Genomic DNA, 27,973 nt, shown 5'->3' on the forward strand with positions numbered 1-27,973 from the left:
TTTTAACTGGTCTCCAATCAATATTATGCAAGTAAATGTATAATACTGATAATGATTAATGTGTCAGACACGTGGTAGATATATTTATAATCATAGTATTACAACACAGGCATCCAAACTGTGGTGCGTTCATTCATGTGAGACCGTAACCCGAGCATGCAGCTCCATCATCACCTTGATTTGTGACGTAAGCACCACGTGACGTCACGTATTGTATGGGGGGGGATGGAGCTAGTTGACCCGTTCATGATGATAAACATTTATAGAGTAATTGTTTGACTTTATCACTTGAATATTAAAGAAACATTGGTTTTCTCCGTCAAAACAAACCTATTACAACCTCTAATCTCATATACGTTAAATTCCGCAGCCAACCACTTGCCCCCTCATCCCCCTCCCATCACATGTCCCACCTCATCCCGCCCTTCCTAACCCACCACCCTCCATATAACTCACCCCCCCCTCCCCTTGTGTACCCCCTCCACAATATGTCTACCCCCGATGTATATATGTCCCCCCCCAATGCATACATGCCCCCACTAAACTTGCTAGGTCAGCACACTTTCTCAGCATCAGCTGATAGCAGACAGCCGAGACGGGCAGACTATTTTACTGTGAGCTTGTAATAAACTCCTTATCTAGCTGTTTGTACACGGAGTTTCTATTACCAAAGTATTGCAAGTTACATTTGGTAGCAGCGATGTTTCGAACCATCAGATTCTGACCGCCTCCTTGGATTTTTAGTGATACAACAAGATACACGACGTCTCGCATCTGCCAGCCTCGCCCCTCCTCCGTGCCTCTAGTGGTGTAATACCTTGGCTGTGCTTTTCGAGTGTACCATTTTTCTCACCAGTGCTCACCTCTCAAACAAACGCACCCATACGCCTTGTTCCTGACCGCACGTGTCACCGTCGCCGACCTACGCACCTGTTCCCAGCACCTGTTCCGAACTCATCATAACTCCTGCCCCCACGGTGCCACTTATCACTGTCTGCCCACTGCCTGCCCACCACCATTCTCTGCATTTGCAACTCAACAGCTCTACACCTGCCTTGCACCCACATCTGCCCTCACCACCAACCACCGGCCTCCGTCGTCGCCCGCATCTGGTCTGCATTACGGAGCCTCCTAAGACCACCACTCCCTGCCGGTGATTCATCGCGGTGTCTCTTCTCCTCTCCGCCCAGCTGTCTCTCCACTGCCGCCCCACCCCGCCCTGCCCTGTCGCTTCGCCCCGCCCCAGCCCAGCTACGCCCAGCCACCCTGCACGTCATATATCTCGACACTCCCGTTTCTACTGTCTAACTATAGTATATCTTTCCTTTCCATAGAGATTATCCTCGATTTTCTCTACAGATTGGTTATTGTAAATATTCCATCTCATTTCCATTACCCCGTTTTCATCTTCACCTACGTTATTTATAATCCATCTCATCCTTCGCATTTTATTTAAACCATCCATCCCCGCACCTTCATTCATTTTCACACCTCGTGTATTCCATTCTCTCATTGTTATGTTATACATTTCCACCTACGTATCCATCTTCATCCTTTCATCTTCCATTGCCGCATTAAATGCCATACTTTCCACGTCAACTGCTTAACGCCAGCCCTCTCGACCCGGAAATATCACCTGATCATACCTCGTCTGCCGACTCTAACACAATCACTCATTTACGAAGTGACAAAGAGTACCACCGCCCTGTACCTGAGACTCCCATTTCACTTCCCGCAGAATCACTTCCTACCCATCCTACACTCGTAAATCCAGATACCTCCTCCTCTACTCCTGCCTCTACACTCCCTTCTTCCTCTACTCCTTCCCTTGTTGTTCCCTCTCCTGCCTCCCTTCATACTCCGTCTTGCTCGCCCTTAACTGCCACTACCTTCTCTCTCTCCCACACCTCTCCTGCCGCCACTTCTACACTTCCGGCCATGGCCAACCCTCCACAGCCTATCTATCTCGACGATGCCAAACGTCCCAAATTTACCGGCCGGGACCCAACTTGGTCTGTCTATGATTTCCTCAGAGAAGTTGACACAGAAATAAACAATAGACAAATAACCGAGGAATCGCTCAAAGTAGCTTACCTCCTCGGTCGCTTGCACCACGGTAAATCAGACATCGGATCCGCGATCCGTGCAGGACATTTCGATAGCATTCGTACCTTTGCTGATTTTCGTACAGAACTCATCAGCCTTTGTTGCCAGCATTCAAATACCGCATCTCTCATGGGATTCATTAATTTCCTAAACCAACTAGATGAGGACTTGCGCATCCCAGCGCAATATGCCAAGCTCCGCGAAGCTGCCGCCGCCATGAAAGCAACTAGTAGCGAGATGCTCCAATTACTGGTAGGCACGAAATGGTTAGAAGACAAGAACGGCGTTCCAATGCTTTCACTCACCAACTTTGCTGACTTAATTGGTTACCTCAGATTCCTTCACTGGCTTACTCCTGAACAGCGAGAGCTCGCCTTGGAAATCGGTTTCAATCCAGGAGATAAAATTATTCAGGTCACTAAAGCCATTCATGAAAGAACAGGTTCGAACTACACGCGTCAGGGCACCACCCAACCCTTGGCCTCCTCAGTCTGTCACACCTCCACTACCCCAGACCAATCTCGCTCCCGTCCCACCACACGCGGCAGACCTGCCACACATCGCTCTCCTACCGCAGGTTGTGATCAATCTAGCGCCCGACGGAACAGACAATCTTCGATTCTTTGCTGGTACTGTGGTCATCCTGGACATCGAGCATCCAGTTGCGACCGTACATACAGACGTCCTCACTCCCAAACCAGACAGCGTACGCCTTCCCGCTCACTTCGTCCACACTGCAAATACCACAAATCAAGCACGACTCACACCACTGAGGAATGTCGTTACCTCAACCGCCCACAGTCGGGGGAAGCGCCGCGCCCGTATCGGACCAATATTACGTAGAACCAGAAACCCAACTCCCCATCCGCCATGTAGGTCCCATAACATCCTCGGGTTTAGTCATTCTCGGCAGCAGTCATGACATACCGTCATTCTTCTTGGACACAGGATCTATAGTAAATCTCATCTCCGAAAATTCCTTACAAATTATTAATTGCCATCACAACCACGTCAGTTTCCTAGAACCACCAGACATTTGCCTATGTGGTGTTAACGGCTCAGAGTTTAAGGTTAAGGGAAGAGTCACCTTTGAAGTCAAACTCCACAGAGATTTGCCCCCTATCCCCATTGAATTTCATGTCACTAATGACTTGCAGTATCCCGCAGATGCCCTTATTGGTTTCTCCACCATGGCACAACACTCCATTGCATTATTACCTGCTTGTGGTAGTATAGACATTTCTGGATTCCCGGTTTACACTATGGAATGTCCCCGTCCTGTTCTTACGATCAAATCAGTCCTTCAATTACCTCTGTCCCTATCACTACCAAAAAGTCCAACTCAGCCCAAACCACCACTATCATCATCTGAGAATACAGAGATCATTCCTTTACTGACTGCGAGCAAGGACATAAATTCCTCAATGTCCCCTGATACATCATCTCAGCCCTCGAACATGGCTCTTACATCCTCTCCTGACAAAACTATCGCTGACTCAGACATGTCTCAGTTACCTACCTCACACAGTCTGAATGATCTTCTCCAACACGCAGAGACGAAACGTGCAGTAACGAATACGTGCACAATTTTGTTACCGCATGAGTTCACCAAAGTCTCTGTTTGTGTTGCCGGTGCGAAAGAAGGAGTGGATGTACTAACCCTACCTGAGACGTGTTGTGTGAATGGCTTGACTTATGAGTCAGCGTGGTGTACAGTCTTAGAGGACAGTTTATGCTACCTGTACTTGCTCAATGTCACAAATGCTCCACTAAAACTTAAAAGTGGTGTAAAGATTGGAGACTTCCTAGTATATCCAGTGGCCGTAATGGTCTGCCAGGATTCCTCAATTCCTACTATTCAGACTGATGATACGCCAATCGGTGTATGTACTATTAACTCTACGGGATCTGCGCCGACGCATTCACCCGATATGCTCTCACATCTCACTTGCACAGATTTCCCAGAAAATACGCCTCAACTCCTCGACCTTCTGACCTTGTACAGAAACGTGGTTGCCTTACCCGGTGAACTGATAGGTAGAACAGACCTTGTCAAACATACGACTGAACTACTACCAGGAACTCAGCCGATTTACATACCAGCGTATCGATTTCCTCACAGCCAGAGAAAGCAGACAGATCAAATGGTACAGAACATGTTAGACCAGGACATTATTGAACCCTCCGCCAGTCCATGGAATAGCCCACTTTTCTTAGTACCAAAGAAGGACGGCAACTTTAGACCAGTAGTCGACTATCGTAAGGTCAATTCTGTCACCGTTCCAGACCGTTTCCCGTTACCTGTCCTCACTGATTTGCTAGAATCCCTTGGTGAAAATAACGTAGTCTTTTCATCTTTAGACCTCCTCAGCGGGTACTGGCAGGTCGAAATGGAAGAGTCCTCTCGCCCAGTTAAAGCCTTTAGCACCCCTTCCGGACATTTTCAGTTTAAGAGACTCCCTTTTGGTCTGAGAAATGCTCCTTCCGTGTTCATGTGACTTATCCATTCAGTCTTCAGCGGTATGATGGGACACTCTCTTTTTGCTTACCTAGATGATATCATTGTTGTGAGTAAATCCATCCCGGATCATTTTACCAAACTCCAGCAAGTCTTTGAACGCCTCCAGCTCGCAGGCCTGAAAATCAATCTCAGTAAATGTGACTTCCTGCGAAAGAAAATCAAATTCCTAGGCCATGTCGTAGATGCACAAGGCATTCATACTAATGAGGATAAAACTAAGGCGATCATTAACTTCCCAGAACCTACCACTACCGACGCTGTACGAAGTTTCCTGGGCCTCAGTGGCTATTATCGTCGCTTTATCCCGGATTATGCACAGATCGCCACTCCTCTGACCCACTTACTCAAGCAGAATGTGCCCTTTGTTTGGAGTGCGACAAGGTTGTGTGATGTCCCCATGGTTGTTGAAGACATATATGGATCGGGTGATGAGAGAAGTAAAAACATGAGTAATGGAGAGAGGGATGGCATTGGTAATGAATGGTGATGGATGGAATATCTCAAATTTGTTGTATGCTGATGATGCAGTGCTGCTTGCAAGTACCGGACAAGAACTTGGTAGGTTAGTGCAAAGTTTTGCTGATGTCTGTAAGCGTCGTGCCTTGAGGGTAAATGTAGAAAAGAATAAAGTGATGGTTACTGAGAGAGAAGGTGACTCCCAATGTGATGTCACACTGAATGGAGTGAGACTGGAATTGGTGAGAGAGTTCAAATACCTGGGTACAGTGATAGAAAAGAGAGGAAAATGTGCAAAAGAAGTTGAAAGCAGAGTGACACAAGGAAGAAACGTAGCTGGTGCAACGAAGGCCTTGATAAGAAACAGAGGCTTGAATGTTGCAGCTGCATGAGGCTTAAATGAAGGACTGTTAGTGCCAACTTTTACATATGGATGTGAGACTATGGTGTGGCATGAAAATGAAAAGTCAAGAGTAAGAGCTGTGGAGATGGGACTGCTGAGGAATGTATGTGGAGTACAGAGGGTGGATAGGATATGAAATAATATGATTCGTGAATGATGCAAAGTAAGGAAGTCAGTGGACACCAGAATTGAAGAGAGTGTACTGAGACGGTATGGTCATGTGGAGAGAATGAATAACAATAGAGCAGTGAAACAGGTATATCTGAGCGAATTCGAAGGAGGGAGGAGGCAAGGTAGGCCAAGGAGAAGGTGGAGAGATATGGTGGATGAATGTGTGAGGAACAGTGGTTTGGAAGTTGGTAAGACTAGGGAACTGACAGGAGATCGAGCTGGCTGGATGAATTTTGCAAGAAGTGCATGATCAGGGATTTCTGGCACCCCTTTTTAACATGGCAGCATCTGGACTGACTCTATCAGATATGATTATGTGAAGCTGCAGAACGTGGTGAATGTTTTTGGCGTATCCGATAGAGTCAGGATTCCGGGGGCTTGAATGAAGAGAGAATGCAAGCATGGCCCATTGGACTGAAAAATTTGGGCTGTCTGGACATTGCTACTTCCTCACCCTGCCCTAGGGTGGGAAGGGAGGTCCGGATGATGATGATGATATATACAGTATATATATATACATATATATTATATACAGTAAAACCTCGATATAACGGACTTCAATAGACCGGAATTTGCTTTTATCGGACTCAAGGAGCTACTGGACTAATTTCCTATATATCGGAAAAAGTCCGATAAAGCCAGAAGCAGTCCAGACTGCCTGACTTACTTCTGCTATGTTCACCACAATAAGGTAAATAAAAGACATGTTTATCAGTGTTAAGTACAGTATTATTATATATATTATAAGCAACGTTGGGTCTGGTTAGTACTTGGATGGGTGACCGCCTGGGAACACCAGATGCTGTTGGCATAACGTTCTCCCTACGTGTCAAGTGAGGTTGGTGGAGGATTAGTGCCCCTCCCTGTAAAACAAATAACTCTAAGCCTTGGCCACCCCGTTTGGGATACATGGCGTCTGGCAATGAATGAATGAATGAATTATACTATTTGATTAATGTAGTAAAGTTATAACACAGTACAGTACCACAATGGTAGTCAAAACAGTTTAAAAACTGTTCATGCAATCTGGACTGATGTCTGATATATTGGAAAAAGTCTGGAATAGCAGGGGAAAGACCGGATGTCGCTTTTATCGGAATTTCGCATTTTTCAGTATGGTTTGGGCCCCAATTAGTCCGTTATAGTGAGTACATATACAGTACTGTATAGACAGATAGACAAACTGATAGATAGATAGATAGAAACAGACTGACTGATAATGACAGGTAAATGGAAAGACTAATAATTAGATAGATAAAAAAAAATGACAGAGACAGACAGACAGTCACATATTCAAACACTCACCTGTTGCTGTAACCGAGACTTTTCTGCCAACACCTTCTTGTTCTCATCAATATGCTGAAAATGAAAAATGTATAACAAATCATCATCATCATCATAATTATTATCATCAATATAATTATCATCATCACCCCTGTCATCAGCAGCATCTACCATCATCATCATCATTTTCATCAACATCTTCATCATTTTGATCATCATTGCCATCATCATCTGAGTCAGTTCTCAAAAGGAAACAGGCCTCTTCTATCTTTCTCTACTGTGACCTGCTGCCTGTTAACCTGCTTCACCTCTGAACTTCACTTCACCATCATGTCCTCTGTCTGCCTTTTCCTTTCACTTCATCTCTGGGTTGATATTCACTTACCCTGGCTGTCCATCCACTTTCTGTTCTTTAAAAGTCATGTATGACCTATTTCAATTTCTGTTTCTTTAATGTTATCATTCAATTGTGTACTCTGTTTCAATATCATGTCCAGTAAGTTCTCTTTGTATATCTCTACATGACACCTAATGTTATCCTATCCATTCCTCTCTAAGCTAAACAATGTTCTTAGGATTTTGGTACAATCAAGATTCCATCCATCCATCATCCAGTTAAGTATTCTCCTATCAGGAGCATGGGGGGCTGGGACAGACCACTTAATTGATATTTAAAACTAACCAACTGTTTGTTCCTTTGCAGTACAGTATTATGTAAGCTGTAAACCAATGTTTCCCAAACTTTTTTGGCCGCAACCCTGAAAACAGAATTTTTTGGCCTAGCGACCCTCAGGCCAGAAACATAATTTCAGTGTTTCTTCATTTAGTTTTATCCAGTAAAATTTACTGGATATACAATGTACTCTCATACCTCATGCACTACTAACTCACAAATTATCACTCATGGTGTCATTATCTAAGTCACCATTATCACCAAACTCACGGAAAATGCTCAAACTCGAGTTTTTCTACTGAAAAATGACTTATTTCCAAGGATATGTTTAACCCCTCAACCGCGGGGCGTCACTTTCGTGACGCTTGGGAGCAAGGGATCATACCGCGGGGAGTCGCTTTTGTGATTCTGTGTTATTTTGAATTTACCCGGGCTTCCAAGTGGGGGCTTGTATCATCTATCAGTACTGCCAATGTCCAACACTAGTCAGCACTCCTAATCTCATCTGTACTCCCATCCATTGTTGACAATTTAGCCATTTCTCCCCGTTCTTGACTCCCCTCCCTACCCCCCCTCCATTACCCTATCCTCTCGCCTGTCTGACTGTGCTACGCTAAGTAAATCTTCCCTGGAATTTTTCACTGATTTCATCCATTGAAATAAGCCCTATGCCCTATTCTTATACCAAATAATATATACAAGAAAGAAATAAGGTAAGTGAGAGTGCCATACACCTGGAATTGGCTAATTATCACCTGACAACACCTCACGTGCACTCGTTCGCTAATTTTCGCTGTTTTTTTCCCCTTGAAATATGCCATATAATCTATTTTCGTAATAAATATACATATAAGGAGGGAAGGGAGAAGCCTAAGTGATATTTACATTCACCTGGAACTACCTAATTTATAATGTATTGTCTAGATTTCCTGCCAATCATTTCACTGCTATAAAGTAGCTGTGTCAAGAGGCTAAACGTTGGCAGTACAGTAACCCCTCCAATATCCGGATCAATAGAGCCATAGGCAGGTCCGGATAGTGGTCCTGTCCGGATATTGGGCCCCAGCTTATGGGCTTGTACTTATGGACCCTAACTCTGAAAAACACCTATACAACTCCCTCTGGACATGCATTGCACCTATTTAAGACCCAAATCACACCAATAAGGGACATAAAAGACTGAAATAAATGCAAAAGAACCATAAAATGAGGTTTTAGAGGTGAGTTTATACAATATTAAACATTCTGGGTACTTATAAGTCCCTTGCTCCTGGACTGGTTTGAACCGCCAGTTTGCAGTCCACAGTTAATCCTCTGGACTCTAAATTCTAATTTCTTAACACTGCACAACACTGTAAATTCCTGTGTGTTCTAGTGGCAAGGTATTGCAGTTTATTCACTGTTTATTCACAAAAAAACAAGCACCTGTGGCTTGCACTGTTATGAGTATCTGCTCTCCATTGGAGTTAAGCTGTGACTGTTGATGTTGGTGGGGTAACAGAGTTGCCAGATCGCAACAGCCACATTACCAATCTCCTCAACTTTCATTGTCAAATATAACTTTTCATTACCAAATTCGTAAAGCTAGCATATATTCTTCACTAATTATATATACAAGTGGAAATACATGTAATCACTCTCCTTATAACTAACACCATGTTGATTATTTTCACACTATGTAGGGTAGCAGATTAATCAGAGAGAGCAAACAATCCACCTATGTGATCCTCATACATGTGAAAAATCCATTTGGTAATGCATTATTCTAATTCATTACCAAACGAATTTTTCATTACCAAATTGGCCCACACTTGGTAATGAAAAATACCAAATGGCAACCTGACTGGGGAGGGGGGAGGGGGAGGAAGGAAGGGGTGAAGGGACCATGGTGTAACAGCTGTTTGGCGCCAGGCGGGAATTTCAAATTATGGGAGGGAAAAAAGTCAGATTTTTTTCGAATTTTTTGCGGTTTTTGGCCCATTTTGGGAATATTGGATCCCAGGAGGATTATGTCCGGTTAGTGGGGATGTTCGGATATTGGGCGTTCGGATATTAGAGGGATTACTGTACTGATTTCCCTAGGTAGGCCACCACCCCGGCCCACCCTTACCAGTTCACTCTCATCTTCCAGTCTGTTCGCTCTTGCTAGCTTCAGGGCCATTTCACCCCCATGCAAAGGGCCCTGTGAGCTTTACCCCCTACTAAACCTCATGTGGAAAGAGGTGAAAGGCTGACAATTGATAAAAGAGTGACTACAATCTTTCTATTGAGTAAAACAGTGCAAGTGGAATTGTAAATAATGTGTAAACAGCAAGTGAAAGTAATGAATGTAAATATACGTGAACAGTGGAAAATAGTTTTATAAGTTACTTCAAGTGACAGTGCATAACACAGTGTAAATAAAACAGAAATGTAAATAACGTAAATAAAATAGAGAACGTAAATAGAAATGTAAATGAGTAGTATTATAAGAATACGAGTATACAGTATATACTAGGAGTAATGAAAGTGAAAGTTTCACTCTAGCATGTCTGAATACTATGAGTTATGAGAGTGAAGTTGAAAGTGACATTCACTCTCAATGCTAGTATACAGGACGAGAAAGAGAATGCTACGTATTTTACTGAAAGAAATTGAATCCCTACAGTGACAATAAACTAATACTACTGAAGGAAACTTATGGATAAAGACTGTAGATATATATAAGTGTTATATAGCAATAGAAATATAAAGTGTGAGGGGTTTTATGAATAATAAATGACAGAGTACCAAGAGCAAACTAGCGCAAGTGCGACGGTCAGACGCGCTTGTAATTTTCATTGCTTTCACAGTGGGTTTTTTTTTGGAGTATGGATCTCAAACAACTTGAAAATCATAGAGTAGTGTATATAGTGTTAATATCTGGCTGTGGTAATCATATTACGGGTTGTCGGGAAGTGTAAAGTGCAGACTTCGTTACCCAACTTCAGAGGTCTCCACAAGTCCTACGGTAACCAAAGAAGGCTCAACAAACATTCCAGGAGAAAGCTGAAGGTATGTGCCATAAGCATATGTAATTTTAATATTCTAGGACTAATAACTGATTTTTGGCAAATATTTTTTAAGAGTCTGTCGGAGCCCGAATAACCCTGTGGGACATGCAAAACATTGGTAAACATGCCCGCGATGTAGGGGTTAATTGTAAATCACACTCATGTTGAAATTACCAACCCTATTACACCAGTCATAACAATAAAGTTTATCTTAACAAGTTTGCTTCATTGAGTGAAAATTCCCAGGCTTCAGCTGTTTAGTCTATTAGACTAATAAATGGCTATTCTGCTCATGAATAAGCTTGGAAATCACAGTAAATAAAAAAAAACTATGAGGCACACAAAAGTTATGTTACGATAACTGCGAATCACAGTACAGTCAACCCTTGGCTATCACGAGTAATTGGTGCCCTAGGCGACCCGCCATAGCCAAAATCGCGATAGCCATACTTAAGAACTAATGGGAAAAATTCTAATTGGTTCCCCGACCTCCAACTTTACCCCAACCTTACCCTATTTTCACATCTCCTTCACTAAAATACCTGGGATTACAAACCAATGCTGCAAATTAACAACAGTACAGTACATAAAGGTTATAAATAAAACAGAATTAACTGTAATAAGCCATTTTACTTAACATTTTTGGAGAGGATGAGGGGCTTGGGTGGGTTGAAGGGGTTCCGAGGCTGGGGTGGAGTATTACTGGCCACCCCTCCGACGTTCTATCTCGTCTAGGAATTGATCAGCTTCATCAGGAGTCTGGAAGGGACCCTGAGCATAAGGCAGGTTCTTCCTCTTCCTCACTTGCCGTCCTGGGTTAGCCACGTTACGTGCACCAATGGTAGGAGGGTTGGATGGGGTATTGGTGGCCATTGTGGTTGAACAATAGGTCTTCACGGCTATAGCTGCTGTCAACTGGTAACGCTGACTCTCTCTGAACCTTGGCGGGAAGGATGGGTAGCTGTAACCATGTCTTGGGCCAATCAGCGCTCGGGTAGCCTGTGACGTCGCGCCAATCACGGCGCGAGTATACGCATGGGCGGAGCCCGCGCGATTTGAATGTTTCTGGCTGACCATCATCCGCGATAGCAGTATTTGAGGTCGCAATAAAGGTAATCGTGTTGCATTTCACCTGTCCGTGATAGCCATGAAACGCGATACCAAAACCCGTGATAGCCAAGGGTTGACTGTACATCAGTCATTCAACAAAGCAATGCCAGAATTAAGAAATGATACTTCAGTTGTGTCACGCTCCAGCCTCCTCGGCATACAAGTACTGTATTGGATGTGAACAGACTCGAATACATCAGGAGTTTTCATATATTTATCAATGCTTTACCATTCACAAATATTTTCCTGTTCCAGAGTCTCAATGACGCTTTATATTCCAAAACTATCTATCTATCCATATACCTAGGCTGCTTCCCCCAAGGAAAGGGAGGCAGCTGAGAAAGGACGACACACTCCCCATTTACTCATCCATTCAAACACATTCATTCGTATCTTAGCCCCAAAGCGGAGAACACACAGATCCTCACCTCACAACACCGCACAAGGGTCAACTGCACAATGCAATCAGTGACATCCGCAGCAGAGCCCGACAGCAGAGCTGGTTTACCCCTGTCACATCATAATAGACCCATCCCCTTACTCGCACCTGACCTGACTAGCTGATCAAACCAAATGCGAGAGAATATCCCCTCAGGGCTGCGTCATCACTTATTCATTCACAATTTCTCTCCATTTATTTCTGTCACGCACAGCCACTCTTCCTTGCTCAACAGACATCCCTCTCGCATCCAGCGCTCTTTTCACACTGTCCATCCATTCTATTCGTGGTCTTCCTCTCAGTCTTACACCTCTCACATCAGATCTAGTTATCTTTTTCACCAATCGCTCATTATCCATTCTCTCCATATGCCCAAACCATCGCAACACCCACTGCTCAACTCTACCAGCCATCTCCCTAACAACTCCAGTTCTCCTTTGCAATTCATCATTTCGCACTCGATCCATAAGCGTCACTCCACACATACTCCTCAGACACCTCATCTCCATTACATTCAAACTTTTCCTCTCTGCTACAACCATATTCCATGTTTCAGCCCCATATAATGCAGTCGGTACCACAACACCCTCATACAGCCTTCTCTTTACATCCATTCTAAGCGAACGACATCTAAACACTTTTTTCATTCCTCCCAGCACCTTTCCTACTTCATTTATTCTAAACTTCACTTCTGCATCTATTCTTCCATCCACAGCAACATGTGACCCTAGATATTTAAAACACTCTACCTCCTCAAGCAACTCGCCATTCAAAACTATATTCATCCCCCTACCATCTACCAACCTCGTACACTTCATCATTTTACTCTTATTCTCATTTACTTTCAATTTCCTCCTTTCACACACCCTTCCAAACTCCTCTACCAACTGTCTCAATCTCTCCTCTGAATCAGCCACCAGTGCAGTATCATCTGCAAACAGCAGCTGCTTCAGATTCCACTCTCCACCATCAACATTCACCAGACTCAGACCTCCACCTAAAATTCTTGCATTCACCTCCCTTACGACACCATCCATGTAAATATTAAACAACTAAGGCAACATCACACATCCCTGTCGCAGCCCCACTCTCACATAAAACCAATTACTCACAGCATTTCCCACTCTTACACACACTCTACTATTTACATAAAAACTTTTCACCCCTTTTAGTAACCTACCAGCAAGTCCATACAATCTTAAAACAGTCCACAAAGCCTCCCTATCAATTCTATCATACACTTTCTCTAAATCCATAAATGCCCAAAACACATCCTTGCCTTTCACTAAATACTTTTCACACACTTGTCTCACAGCAAACACTTGATCCATGCATCCCCTCCCTCTCCTAAAGCCACACTGCTCATCACCAATCACTCCCTCTGTACCCTCTCTAACTCTCATAATTAACACTCTACCATATACCTTACCTACAACACTCAACAGACTTATACCCCTAAAGCTAGTACATTCATACTTATCACCCTTGCCTTTATACAACAGGACCACACAAGCATTTGCCCAGTCAATTGGCACCATACCTTTCGCAAAGCACACATTCAACAATCTTACTAACCAGTCAACAATAGTCACTCCACCACCCTTCAGGCATTCCACAGTATACCCATCCATACCTGCAGCTTTCCCTGTTTTCATCTTTTTTACTGCCTTCTCCACTTCCCCCTTCGTCATCAAAGAATCATTCAACTCTCCCAACACATTTATTCCTTGCACCCTTCCATTTGCCACAATCTCAGCCACCCTTTCCTCCTCTACATTTAACAATCTTTCAAAATACTCTTCCCATCTCTTCCTTACTGCATCCATCTCAATTAACATCCTTCCATTCTCTGCTTTTACTCGTTCTTCCTTCCCAGACTCTCCCTTTCGCACCCTTTTCACCTCCTTCCAAAACATTTTCTTATTCTGTTGAAAATTCTCTGTCAGTCGCCTACCCCACCTCTCATCTACTGCCACTATAGCATCACGCACAGCCCTTCTCGCCCTATTCCTCTTTTCCTTATACCTTTCATATGACATCTCATCCTTCCTCTGCAGCCACACTTCATATGCACGTCTCTTCTCTGCCACAGCCATACTTACTTCCTCGGACCACCATTCACTTCCTTTTCTTACACCACCACCCACACGTCTCACACCACACACCTCTTCTGCATGCCCCACCACAGCGCTCTTAAACAACTGCCATTCCTCCTCCACACTGCCATTTTCTCGATCTTTCACTGCGTTCCACTCATCTTTCAATTTCTCCTGATACTCTATCTTTTTCTCTCTTTTATCCAACTCACTCACTTTCAAAACCTCCCTGCCACACCTAACCCTCCTAGCTCTCACCCATCTCTTACCTACTCTTAACTTTCCCTCCACCAGGTAGTGGTCAGACATACCTCCACCCTCCCCTCTCAGAACTCTCACATCCAACAATCTTCCTATTACATTCCTAGACACAACCACATAGTCCATCAAAGCTCTATCAACAACCCTTCCACCCTCCTGTCTCACCCATGTATACTTATAAATATCTTTCTTCTCAAACAGCGTATTTCCAATCACCATCTCTCGCTCAACACACATCGCTATCATTCGTTCCCCATTTTCATTTCTTCCAGGCACACCAGCTACACCTTCAACTGCTACATTTCCCACTCTAGCATTCAGATCTCCCATCATTACCACATTCACATTTGCTCCAAAACTTTGCAGACACTCATCATCATTCCAGAAAGACTCCCTCTCTTCTTCATCCCTTTCACTACCAGCCCCATATGCACTCACAAACACCCACAACTCACGTTCAAATTTCGCTTTCACCCACATCAGTCTCGATGACACCTCCTTCCATTCAATCACACACTGCTGTACTTCCGGACTCACTAACAAGGCCACACCTTCTCTTGCCCTTCCTCTATCAACACCTGACACTCTTTCAATCACACTTCCAAACATAGACTCACCCTTCCCTTTCATCTTTGTTTCACTCAAAGCTAACACATCCAACTTTCTTCTCACAAACATTCTCCCATTCTTCTTCCATTTAGCCTCAATCGTACAACATCCACGCACATTCACAGACCCAATCTTCAGGGTACAGGGATAACTCCATCCCCATCCTTTTCTCTGGCCTGTCTCTTTTTAGGAACTAAAAAACAGAGGAGGGGGTCCCTAGTCCCCTCACCCCGCCCCTTTTAGTCACCTTTTACGACACACAGGGAATACGGAGGCAGTATTCTTCCTAACACAACCTGGCCACAGAGTAGTAGTACCACCCCATAGTGCGGCCAGATTGTGTCCCCCCCGCCACAGGGGGGAATACTTTCTACTTTCAAAATTTTTTACCTTACTTTTATTACTATAGTTTTGTTGTTGTTGTTGTTGTTGTTGTTGTTGCTTTAACCATCCCACGACCCTCAGGAGCATCCTTGCGACCCTCATTTGGGTCACAACCATGAGTTTCAGAATCACTGCAGTAAACCTAAACCACCCCTTGGAATCAGACTCTTAATTCCTGCAACGCTGATTCTTTCTAAGGTAGTTTACCTCCCGCATGTCTCTGATTTATAACCAATGTAAGTACTGTACCTCATATGAGGCATGCAGCTTGGCCCATGCAGACCCTCAAAGTGCCTCATGTGAGGTCTGCAGCTTAGCAAGTGTTAACAGCAAAAATCAGGTGACGCACCTTAAGTCAACAAACCACCTGGCATCTAAAAACTGTATGAATAAACTGGGTTAATGCACTACATCAGTAATATCTCCACTGGATCCAGTGGACGTTGGAGCGGCCCTAATGGGAGAGGGCAGTGTGTGGAAACTTCCTGTACTGTTATCTGCAGATGATACTGTGTTGTTAAGTGAAGATGAAGGGGAGCTGCAAGGCTTGGTGAATGACCTTGGGAGAGTTTGTAAGAAATGGAATCTAGAGGTGAATGTAGGGAATAGTAAAGTTATGGTCTTCGAGAGAAATGAAGTCACTGAATGTAGAGTGAGGTTGGATGGGGAGGAAATGGAAAATATGAGTGCATTTAAGTACTTGTGTAGTGTGATGAATAAGGATGGAAGTTTAGAGGATGAAGTACTTGATAGGGTATAGCAAGCAAGAAGGGTTGCTGGTTCTCTGAGAGCAGTGATAGGAAACAGGGAAGTGAGCATGGAAGTGAAAAAGTTACTGAATGACAGCATTATGATACCAACTCTAACGTATGGAAGTGGAGCTTGGACATTGTTGGAAGGACACAAGTCAAGAGTGAGAGCAGTGAAAATTAGTTATTTGAAAGGAGCTTGTGGAGTCATGTGGAGAGAGAGAGTGACCAATGAGGAAGTGTAGAAGCATTGTGGTGTGGTGTGGTGTGGTGTGAATGTGGGTGCGATAGGAAGTTTTAGGAGAAACTCACTGAGGTGGTCTGGCCATGTGGAGAGGATGTAGAGCAAGAGACTGACAAGGAGAGCATATGTGAGTGAGGTGGAGGAGGGGAGAGGGAGGGGGAGGCCAAGGATGAGATGGAGGGATGGAGTGGAGAGGTATATGAGAGAGGGTGTGTGTGAGCTCGGAGCTGGGCAATGAAATGGTGGGGGAAAGAGCGACATGGAGGCGATTTGTTAGTCATCACCCCTTACGGGATTAAGGCGTCTAACAAAAGATAAAGAGAATAGATCAGGCCTATACACAGCACAAAGGTTCACCCTCAACTGAAATACTGTATAAAGGCAGCTGCTAATCCCTCATGTACCGGCAGTTACTTTGTTTACCAAAAGCCCTCCATCCCATTCTTTGTTTTTCACTTTATTTTTTAATCATGAGGTGGAACTGTATGAAGTTCTTAAGTACTCCCCGAAAGTTAGCTGTCTCCTACCTCTTACTTCTAGTCTGTGTGTGTGTGTGTGTGTGTGTGTGTGTGTGTGTGTGTGTGTGTGTGTGTGTGTGTGTGATTTACCCACCTGCTGTAAGGAGCGTGTTTTCTCCAAAACATTCTTCTTCATCTCCTCATTGGCTTTCATAAGCTCATCATTCTTGCCATTCAGCTGCTGCTGATACTGGTTGCGTTGGCTGATGATCATTTGTTGGTTCTTTGTCAACTGGTTCACCTGTAGGCCAATAAATGAAGAGGTAGGGTAATAAGAGGGTTTACTACAGCAATACATTATTGGGTACTTGATCTCTCCTTCCCTCCTACCCTCCCTCCCTCATGCTAACGATTCCCTTTACTTCCCTTGGCAACTGTTCCATAGTGGACTGAGATCCTGAGATGTTTGGGTTTGATTACTGTATGTAACTGTGGTAAATCAGTCTAGTCTGCTTTATTCATCACACTTTATCTTTCATTTTATTCTAAGTTCTCTTTCAGTCTATCCTACCCCTCTCTCTCTATATCTACCTCATCCTTTTACCCCCCCCCCTTCCTCTCTCTCTCTCTCTCTCTCTCCCCATCCCACCCACCCCCTGTTCCTCTTACCTGGTCCTTTAGTCTGTCAATCTCTACATCTTTGCTCTGGATGGTCTTCTCCTGCTCAGTTACCTCCTGCCTGGATGCATGAGAGAAGGATGCTGATTAACCACACACTGATATCACCCCACTGAAACACTGCACAAAATTTAAATATAATCCTCACTGCAAATATGAAGAATGGGGGTGAGGAAGAAATTTATGACTTTATCTTTTTTTTTTTAATGCAAAGAAGAAAGAACCAAAGGCCAGGAGCCTGTTAACTGTTCCTTCAAAGAAAAAAGAAAAACAATACAAAAGAGTGCCAAAATCAAGATTACTTCCCTTCAAGATGCCTGGACACACTGCTTTTGAAAGACTGGAGAACATAGAAAATAGGAAATACAGACAGAGGGAGACAGTTCCAGAGCTGACCTGTTGCATAAACGACAGACTGGAAGTAACGTTAACTCTTGCATTAAAGAGATGGACAGAAAAGGGATGACAGCTTGTTGCTAGATGGGTGCTATGCGCACGTCGAAGAGGTGGAGGGATGCAAGCAATGATCATTGAAGTAGTGATAGAAAAGAGATAAAGATGCAACAGTGCAGCAAAGAGACAAAGATTGAAGGGAGCCGGTAAGAGGAGGAGAGTTAATGAGACAAAAAACTTTGACTCCACCTTATTGACAAGAGCTGTATGTGGGAAGCCTCCCCACACATGAGAGTTGTACTATATACAGGGGCGAAGAAAACCCATGTATAATGTCGACAACTGTGCTGGGGTACAGAAGGTATGGAGTCAGCTTAGCACACCTAATCTCTTGGAAGCAGATTTTATAGGAGACGTAATATGATTTGTCGTAGGTGGGGGCGCTCACCATCCACTCACTCGATGTACTGCTGCCCTCGGGTGTCTGCCCCTTCCTCTCCTCCATCCTTCTTTCCTTTCATCCTCTTCTGTCTTTCTTTCCTTCATTCTTTCCTCATCCTTCTGCCTATGGGTGACTTTACACTCCTTCTTCTCTCTTTCTTTCCTTCATTCTTTCTTCTTCCTTCTGCCTGTGGGTGCCTCTACACTGAGTGACAAGCCAAATGGTTTCCTGTATACCAGGAAACCATTTACTACACTGGGTGGTAACCATATAACCAAATTATGGCACCTGGTGGTTTAGTGGGTAATTATAGAGCTCCAATCAGATTGAGCCAATGAAGGTTTATATCCAAGGGGTGGTTGGGGTTTACTGCTCATGTAATGCCACTCAGGGATAAGTAAGGCTCGTCACTCTCATCTTAAATGTCAAGACCAATTTGCCTAGCCCCAGGCTCCTATGCTCCTCATGGGGCAACATAGGATTGGATGATGGATGGATGGGTGTAACATGATCTTTCCATGATACATCACGAGAGAATGAAACCCCAGGTATGTTCAAGAATGATGCAGGATTGGGCTGGGTATCATTAAACATTAGTGGGTACTCCTGTGGAAGATTTTGTCGGAATGATGGGTGTAAGAACTGAGTCTTTGATGAATTAATAAAACAAGATTATTTTTACCCCAGTCAGAGATACGAGCCAAGTCAGACATTAGGTGTGCCGTAGCCTCATGCCTTGCCTGTTGAAGTAACTGCTAAGACGGACGTTGCTGGAACTGAATGAAAAGGTGAAGGGAGGAATCATCCACGTATGAGTGAATAGGGTTAGATGTACAGCTTAGAAGGACACTGATGAGTAAAAGGAAGAGAGTTGGTGATATGACAGAACCCTACCACCAGTGCTGATAGATCTAGGAGAAGAATAGTGGCTGTCTACAACAGCAGCTATAGAATGACCAGAAAGGAAGCTACAGATGAAGGCACAGATAGAACGATAGAAACCATAAGAGGGCAGTTTGGAAATTAAAGATTTATGCCAGACTCGATCAAAAGCCTTTGAGATGTCAAGTGCAATGGCAAAGCATTAGTCAAAGTCCTGAAAGGAGAATGACCAGGAGTCTGAAAGGAAGATGAGAAGATCGCCAGTGGAGTGTCCCTGACGGAACCCATACTAATGATCAGAAAGAAGGTTGTGATAGGAAAGATGCTTTAAAATTTTTCTGTTATGAACAGACTCAAAAACTTTTGAGACACATGATGTTAAAGCAACTGGGCGATTGTTAGAGGGTTGGGAATGGTCACCCTCTTTGGGATGGGCTGAATGAGAGCAAACTTCCAGCAAGAAGGAAAGGTACAAGTTGACAGACAAAGGTAAGAGTTTACCTAAGCATGGTGTATGCACAGAAGCACAGTTCTTGAGGACAACAGGAGGGATCCCATCATGCCCATATGCCTTGTTAGCACTGAAACCAGTGATGGCAGAAAATACATCAGTTGAAAAAATTTTAATGTCAGCCATGAGGAAGTCAGAGGGGGGAAGTGATGGAGAAACAGCACCGGAATCATCTAAGGTGGAACTGGAGGAGAAAGTCTAAATGAAGAGATCTGCTTTACCAGTAGGAGAAATAGGTACAGAGCCATCAGAGTAGAAAAGAGGAGGGAAGGATGAAAAGGAAAAGTTGTTTGAAAGGTTTTTGGCAAGGTGCCATAAGGAGCAGGATGAATTTGTGTTGGGGAGTTGAGAGTATTTGGTATGGATGAAATTATTTTTAGCAAAGCGAAGAACAGACTTAGCACAATTCTGGGCAGAAACATAAAAAAAAAATACTGGAAGAAAAACATGCACAGGCAGGGACGAAAGTTTGCCTACTGCACTCAGACTCTGTTATAAGATGTATGGGATGTGTTTCACAATACTGTATCACTTTTTGCATACCACTGTTGCTGTAAAATGGGAGAACTGGTATATCAAGATCTATGGATAGCACTGACTTTACACGGCAAGTTCTACATACAGTACTTTACATTGGCGTTACTGCAGATAATGACTGCCAAAAAGGAAACGTGTAAAGCAGACTCTACACTAACTGACAGGGCATATGGTTTCATATTGTTTTGTTTCGTTTCATTTCTTAAGGCTCCAACATGCTTGCACGCGTTGGCCTAGGTCATCTAATGGCGGCTCTCCATGCTGTTCAAACTCTGGCAGCTGCCCAATCTAGGCCCTTATTCCTGAGGTCACACTCAATGACCTTGTCCCACGTCTTTTTTGGCCTGCCCCTCACTACCCTATCCCCAAAATTAACATTTCTCACTTTCTGCACCTAATTATCATCTCCCATCCTCTCCACATGCCCAAACCATCTCAATCTACCTCTCCTCATCGCAACACCAATACACTCCAGTCCCATCCTACTTCTCAGCTCTTCCAAAGTAAACCTGGTCCCTCAGGGCCTCGCACTCAGGGATGCACTTCACATCCACCTAATCACTGCCATTTCCGTATGTCTGAGCCTGCAAATATCCCCTTCCTTTACTGTCCAGGGTCTCACTACCATACAGCATTACACTCTTAATACATGACCAATACAAAGATCCCTTAGCATGGAGGGAGAGCCCTCTAAATGTCGGGAGAGGCAACAGCTCCCTGAACTTCTTCCAACCACTCCTCACTCTAGCCACAGAGATAGATCCTGCCCCACCTACAGCACATAACATATCTCCCAAATAACAAAATTCTTCCACACACTCAAGAGACTCACCAGCAAGTTCAATCCTTTCACGCCTGACAATCTCCAGAGGCTCTCCCCAACACTGCACACATGAAATCAGCGTTATCTCACAACCTACCTCTAATACATTACATCTCTTATGCATCCACTTATCACAAACACTGCACAAGATGGAATTACTTCCCACACCCTTGTGGCAAATCACACATGGCCACTACCCCTCTTCTTTGACAGTACCACCCCCCGCCCTAGCTAACATCACTTTTGTTTTATCTGCATTTACTCGTAAGCATATCTGATAAGGCCAGGATTCCGGGGACTTGAATGATGAGTGTATGGAAGTGTGGCCCAATGGATGGACAAATTTGGGCTGTCTCGACATTGCTACTCCTCACCCTGCCCTAAGGTGGGAAAGGAAGTCTGGATGATGATGATGATGATACTCTTAATCCCTTGTGACTCATACCATCTCTCCATTTTCTAAGTAATTACTCTGCCTCCCTTTCATTCTCTGCAATCAACAATAAACCATCTGCATGCAACATCTCCCACGGAGCCCATTTCTGAAGTTATGTGAGTGAGCTTCAGGTACCATAATGAACAACAAGGAGTGCAAGACTGACCCCTGATGCATACCAAAATTCACAGAAAACTCATCATTCAAATCTCCATTCCCTTACCCGGGTGTGGGCACCTACATACAGGGCCCTAACCACCCAAACCTGCCACTCCTTGATCCCAAGCTTTCTCATTGCCCACTTCACCACCTCACTAAGGATGCTGTCAAAGGCCTTCTCCAAATAAACAAAAAGTACAGTTCCCGTTCTTTCCTATACAGTAATCCCTCTAATATCCGAACGCCCAATATCTGAACATCCCCACTAACCGGACATAATCCTCCTGGGATCCAATATTCCCAAAATGGGCAAAAAACCGCAAAAAAAATCGAAAAAAATCTGACTTTTTTCCCACCCGTAATTTGAAATTGCCGCCTGGTGCCAAACAGCTGTTACACCATGGTCCCTTCACTCCTTCCTTCCTCCCCCCTCCCCCCCCTGTCTGGGTTGCCATTTGGTATTTTTCTTTACCAAGTGTGGGCCAATTTGGTAATGAAAAATTCGTTTGGTAATGAATCAGAATAATGCATTACCAAATGGATTTTTCACATGTATGAGGATACACAGGATGGAGATGGTGGATTGTTTGCTCTCTCTGATTAATTTGGTAGCCTATATAGCGTAATAATAATCAACATGGTGTTAATTATAAGAAGAGTGATTACATGTATTTCCACTTGTGTATATAATTAATGAAGAATAGATGCTAGCATTTACCAATTTGGTAATGAAAATTAAAAATGGTAATGAAAACTGAAGAGTTTGGTAATGTGGCCATTGCGATCTGGCAACTCTGTTGCCCTGCCATCATCAACAGTCACAGCCTAAATCCGATTGAGAGCAGATGCTTATAGCAGTGCAAGCCACAGTTGCTTGTTTTTTGTGAATAAACAGTGAATAAATTGCAATACCTCGCCACTAGAACACACGGGAATTTACAGTGTTGTGCAGTGTTAAGAAATTAGAATTTAGAGTGCAGAGGATTAAGTGTGGACTGCAAACTGGTGGTTCAAACCAGTCCAGGAGCCAGAGACTTGTAAGTACCCAGAATGTTTAATATTGTATAAACTCACCTCTACAACTTCATTTTATGCTTTTTTTGCATTTATTTCAGTCTTTTATGTCCCTCATTGGTGTGATTTGGGTCTTAAATAGGTGTAATGCATGTCCAGAGGAAGTTGTATAGGTGTTTTTCTAAGTTAGCGTCCATAAGTACAAGTCCAGGACGCTGGGGCCCAATATCCGGACATGATCACTATCCGGACATGCCTTTGGCTCTATTACATCGGATATTGGAGGGATTACTGTATATTTTTCCTGATGCTGTCGGACACTGAATATGGCATCAGTAGTCCTTTTGCCAGGCATAAACCCAAACTGCATCTTACTGATATTCACTCTTTCTCTAATCATACCTTCTAGATTTCTCTCAACTACCTTCATTATCTGGTCCAAAAGCTTTATGTCTCTATAATTTCCTCTTTCCAGGGTATCACCCTTCCCCATGTACACAATTACAATTACACTCTTCAGCCAATCATCTGGGACAATACACTCATACAAAATCGTATTAATCAAATCAGTGACTAACCCTACTCCCACATCTCCTAAGGCTTTCAACATTCCAGCAGTCAACTCAGACACACCAGCTGCCTTCCCCACCTGCATCCTGCCTATTGCCCTGCTCACAGTAGCAGCATCAATCAAAGGCCAAGGGTCAGACACTGGATTTGCTGGCTCCAAACCTTCCCTGTCCCAGCCAAACTCCACATTCAACAACATATTGTAGTGCTCCCTCCAGGCATCTTCAATATCCCCACTTTTCACCATTACCATTCCTTCATTATTCTTCACAGACTGCTCACCTATATCCCTATTCTCCCTCTTCATCTTATTTGCCATCTTAAATATCATATTCTTCCTTTCCCTGCTATGTGCAGTAGGTTATCAAGGAAAAGTCTCTGTGACTCAGACTTTGCCCTGTAAACCTTACTTCTAGCCCTATGCTTAGCAGCCAAGTATTCCTCTTTGCTATCTCGGGAAAATATTAGTATGCTGAGTGGCAGACAACTAAATAACACTTGGTGGTTTAGTGGATTAAGGTGATCCAACTGGGTGAAGCCTGTACAGTATGGCTTCCACTTTAGTTGGGACTTACTGCTTGGGTAATGCCACTCAGGCAAATGAGGCTCATCACTGTTGCCTTAAATGGTGGGAATGATTAGCCTTGCCCTGGGCTCCTACACTCCTGTTTTTAGGGGTCAAAATGAGATTGGATGTTTTTGTTCTTGTTGTTATAAAGAAGACTTATTATATTCCAATACTTCTTACATTTAGGGCATGTCTGTCACTACTGTCCTTAAAATGATAAATCAGAAAGAATCATTTATCAGCAGAAAGAGATATCAAGCCTCACTCTACTCATAAAGATTAGTCAGCAGAGGACAAACAGAAGCAACAGTATATCCATCTATAGATAGACAGACAGTTAGATATGTAGTTTCCATCAAAACACTGTAAACATCACTAATAAATAATTTGACAAAATCTTTGAGTTTGTTTAAGTTTAGTTAGATTAAGTTAGGATGATTTGGGTTAGGTTAGGTTAGGTTCAATTAGGTTGGATTGAGTTGGGCTAGGCTGGGTAAGATAGGTTGGGTTGAGCTGAGTTAGGTTAGGCTGCACTGAGTTGGGTTAGGTTGGGATGAGCTGGGTTAGGTTGAGTTGGGTTGGATTGGGTTGAGTTGAGTTGGGGTAGGTTAGGCTGGACTAGGGTGGGTTGATTTGGGCCAAGTTGGGTTGGGTTAGGTTATGTTAGGTTAGGTTAGGTTTGGCTGAACTAGACTGAGCTAGGTTTGGTTTTATTAGGTTACAACAGGTCAGGTTGGACCTGGTTAGGTTAGGTTACGTTATGCATGTACCTCAAGTTCCAACAAAATGTTAAAAACATGGCCCATAACTCACTGTAGCTTCGTGAAATCCTCGGATTTGGCGTGGTTGAGCTTTTCAACCAACTCCTCTGTGCGTTTTTTAAACAACTCCTTCTCATCCTCCAGGGACTTCTTTTCAACCTGCCATGAGTTAAAGAATAAGTCAGGTTAGATTTGATTAGAACATATGATATCAGATTAGAATAGATTGGAATAAAGCAGGTTTTGGCTTGAGTGATGAATACTTAGTGGACACTGGTGTACATCATGGGTCAGTTTTAAGCCCCACATTGTAGTAGTAGTAGTAGTAGTAGTAGTAGTACTATAGTTTTTCCCTAGGCAGTCTAGCCGGACAGCCCTGAGTCCCTAAGGAAGACTATGGCCGACAACAGGCTTTCCCACACAGCTCTCAAGGAGTATTTGTTGTGTTGTTGGTGCAGGTGATTGTGTGCATTGCAGCCTTCCATAATGTGCTTAATACAGTAGTATGGGGTGCTGTGTTGCATCCTAGACAGGCATCAGCAACTGAGTCATCCAGCCTCTTCTGATAACTCAAGATGGCTGGATGATGCCCACATCTCAGCTTGGCCAGGTGGACCCTGTCCTCACAAGGGAGATAGGATTCAGAAGGGTGGATAACAGGAGGCCATGCATGCAGCTGTGTTGTCTTTAAGTGACTGAATGGAGCAGCGAGTGATCTGAGTATGGATATGCTTCTGGAAGCTGGTTTGAGGTGGTCGAGGACATGAGTATTTGTATATAATATTGTGTGCTGGGTGTTGTTTTGATGTTCCTTGGTGTGTGTGGTTGTGCTGCCATGTAGTGTAGTGGATGGTGTGGGTCTGTGAAGGCTGTGGAGAGAATCTGTGTGCCTCTCATGTCTATATGATTCTTGACTTTGAGGACTTTGATTTCTTGGTGAACGTGGTCTGTGGGTGTAGTAGCTGTGCAGCCTGTGATTATTTTCAGGGCCTTGTTCTGTATGGTCTGTAGAGTGTTGTAGTGTGTTTTAGTGAGGTTAGAAGCCCAAGCAGGGGTTGCATAATCCATCACTGAATGTATATATTGTTTGTATACTGTGGTGGTGGTTTCTTTGTTGTGTTCAAATGTTGCATGGGCAAGTGACCTTAAGGCACTGAGTCTTGGTGTTAATTTGTCTTTAATGTTTGTAATGTATTGTTTAAATGACAATGATGTATCATATGTTACACCAATGATTTCGTGTGTGTGTGTGTGTGTGTGTGTGTGTGTGTGTGTGTGTGTGTGTGTGTGTGTGTGTGTGTGTGTGTGTGTGTGTGTGTGTGTGGTAGGGGAGTGTTGTTTATAGTGAGGTGTGGAATATGACTGTGTTCTGCTGTCCACTTTGTGAGAAGGGTCACTGTAGATCTGCCTGGGGCTATTTTGAGCCTGCTTGTGGTGAACCATTCATGTACAGTAGTGTGTTGAGGTAAGGTTGGAGGATGTGTGTGGCTTTGTTTGCATTCTGGTGTGTACATGTCAATGTTATGTCATCCACATGGGAAGCTAGGTGTATTTGTGGTGTGTGGGGTGTGGGTATGTTGTGCATGTATAGGTTAAAGAGAGTAGGGGACAAAACAGATCTTTGCAGGATGCCATTTGTGAAGTTTCTGATGTTCGATGACTGACAGGCAAATGTTACATGTGCACATCTGTCTGCTAAATAGTTTGCCAGTCATCTTTTTGTGTTAAGTGCATGTTTGTGTTAAATATTTTGTTTGTGAGGTTGTGGCAGGAGATGGCATCAAAAGCTTTGTTAATGTCTAGTGTGACTAGAAGCATTCTGTGTGGTGGCCTATAATAGCTGAACTGATGCCATCATCAAAAACTCTCTGTGTAATGTCTGTAAGAAGAGTGTTTCTGGAGTGTAGCAGCCAAAGCCATGTTGTGATGGGGCTACGGGGACGTGAGGTGTAACTAGTTGCAATACCAGTCACTCAATGACTTTGGAGGGGGTGCAGAGGAGTGTGATGGGGTGTGTGAGGCAGATAACATGGGGTCTCCGTTGGGTTTGGGGATACAGTGGGGCACCAATTTTCGCGCCGAATTGGGTCCAAAAATAATGCGCGAAAGTGGAATTAGCGAAAGTTGGGGCATTGTCTTTATGGCAAAAAGGCTAATTGGTTCCCGGTTATCCTAAAGTAACATCAGATTTTCATTTTCACTTGCAATACAGTACATCAAATCACTATTGTACATTGCATTGTGAGATACAAACAATAAAAACTGTACAGTACACATTATATGAGGAGAAACATACCACAGAGACCAGGTTGAGGTGTTTAATGGATGTTGGGGGTAAGTATCCGAGGCGCGTGGCGGGCTTATTTAGCCACGCCAGACGTATTGGCGCCACCTCTTGCTGCTTCGCTACCACTCTCTCTCTCTGCCTCCTCAGATGCAACTATCTTCCTTTTCATTTCATTATTATACTGCCGTTTCTTCACTCCAACACGATACTCTCTTTTAGCCTTGGCCTTTCCTCCCGACTTTGAATGTCCCGGCCACTTTTTATCACCACCACTGCCTCCCGGCCCTCCCCCCCACACCACCAGGCTCTCCCCCCACACCACCAGGCCCTTTCCCCACACCACCAGGCCCTTTCCCCACACTACCAGGTATAGCAGAGGCCATTGAACCGTGAGAATCCAACACAATGGAGCTAGCACGCTCGTACACAATGGCGGGAATGGGTGGACAGAGTGTTGACATGACGTCATTCAAGATGGTGGTGGGTTGCGGTCGGGCGGTGCAGGAAATTCAAAGTTCAAAATATTGTCCCAAACCCAAAATTTGTGCGCGAAAATCGATTTTTTTCAAGCGAAAGTGGAAGTTATGGAATATTTGGTGCATGCCGCGAAAGTGGATTCCGCGAATCCTGCTGTAGCGAAAGTTGGTGCACTACTGTAGTGATGATAGTGCCATGTTTCCAGGTGTTGGGTATTATGTTGTGTGAGTAGCTATAGTTTGATATATTGGTGAGTGCTTGTATGCCTTGTGGTCCATGGTGTTTAAGATGTATATCGCTTATGTTGTCTGGTCCAAGGCAGATGAGTGCTTAAGGTTGCTGATGATGTGCTTCATCTAGTTGTAAGTGAACGGTGCGAAGTCTGGGTCTGCAGGGAACTGTGTCTTGCGTCAGATGACATGTCGGTCGTCGCGATGGG

The 27,973-nt window shown here is 43.9% G+C and overlaps 1 protein-coding gene across 1 annotated transcript in view; it reads right to left on the minus strand.

Moving 5' to 3' along the window:
• Positions 1-27,973, minus strand: part of LOC145402051 (nucleoprotein TPR-like) — a gene marked incomplete at its 3' end in the record, with an annotated part of 419,889 nt that overhangs the window by 116,857 nt on the left and 275,059 nt on the right. Inside the window, exons 26-29 of the mRNA XM_080274148.1 lie at positions 24,823-24,929; positions 17,666-17,735; positions 17,151-17,297; positions 6,963-7,016 (exon numbers count right to left, since the gene is read on the minus strand). Of these exons, the coding sequence (XP_080130274.1) occupies positions 6,963-7,016; positions 17,151-17,297; positions 17,666-17,735; positions 24,823-24,929 (378 nt within the window). The remainder of the gene's footprint in view (positions 1-6,962; positions 7,017-17,150; positions 17,298-17,665; positions 17,736-24,822; positions 24,930-27,973) is intronic.

The sequence above is a fragment of the Coenobita brevimanus genome, chromosome 57 (genome assembly GCF_032717465.1).
Source record: "Coenobita brevimanus isolate Jiangsu-jjx chromosome 57, ASM3271746v2, whole genome shotgun sequence".
In the NCBI taxonomy this organism is placed as follows: Eukaryota; Metazoa; Arthropoda; class Malacostraca; order Decapoda; family Coenobitidae; genus Coenobita; species Coenobita brevimanus.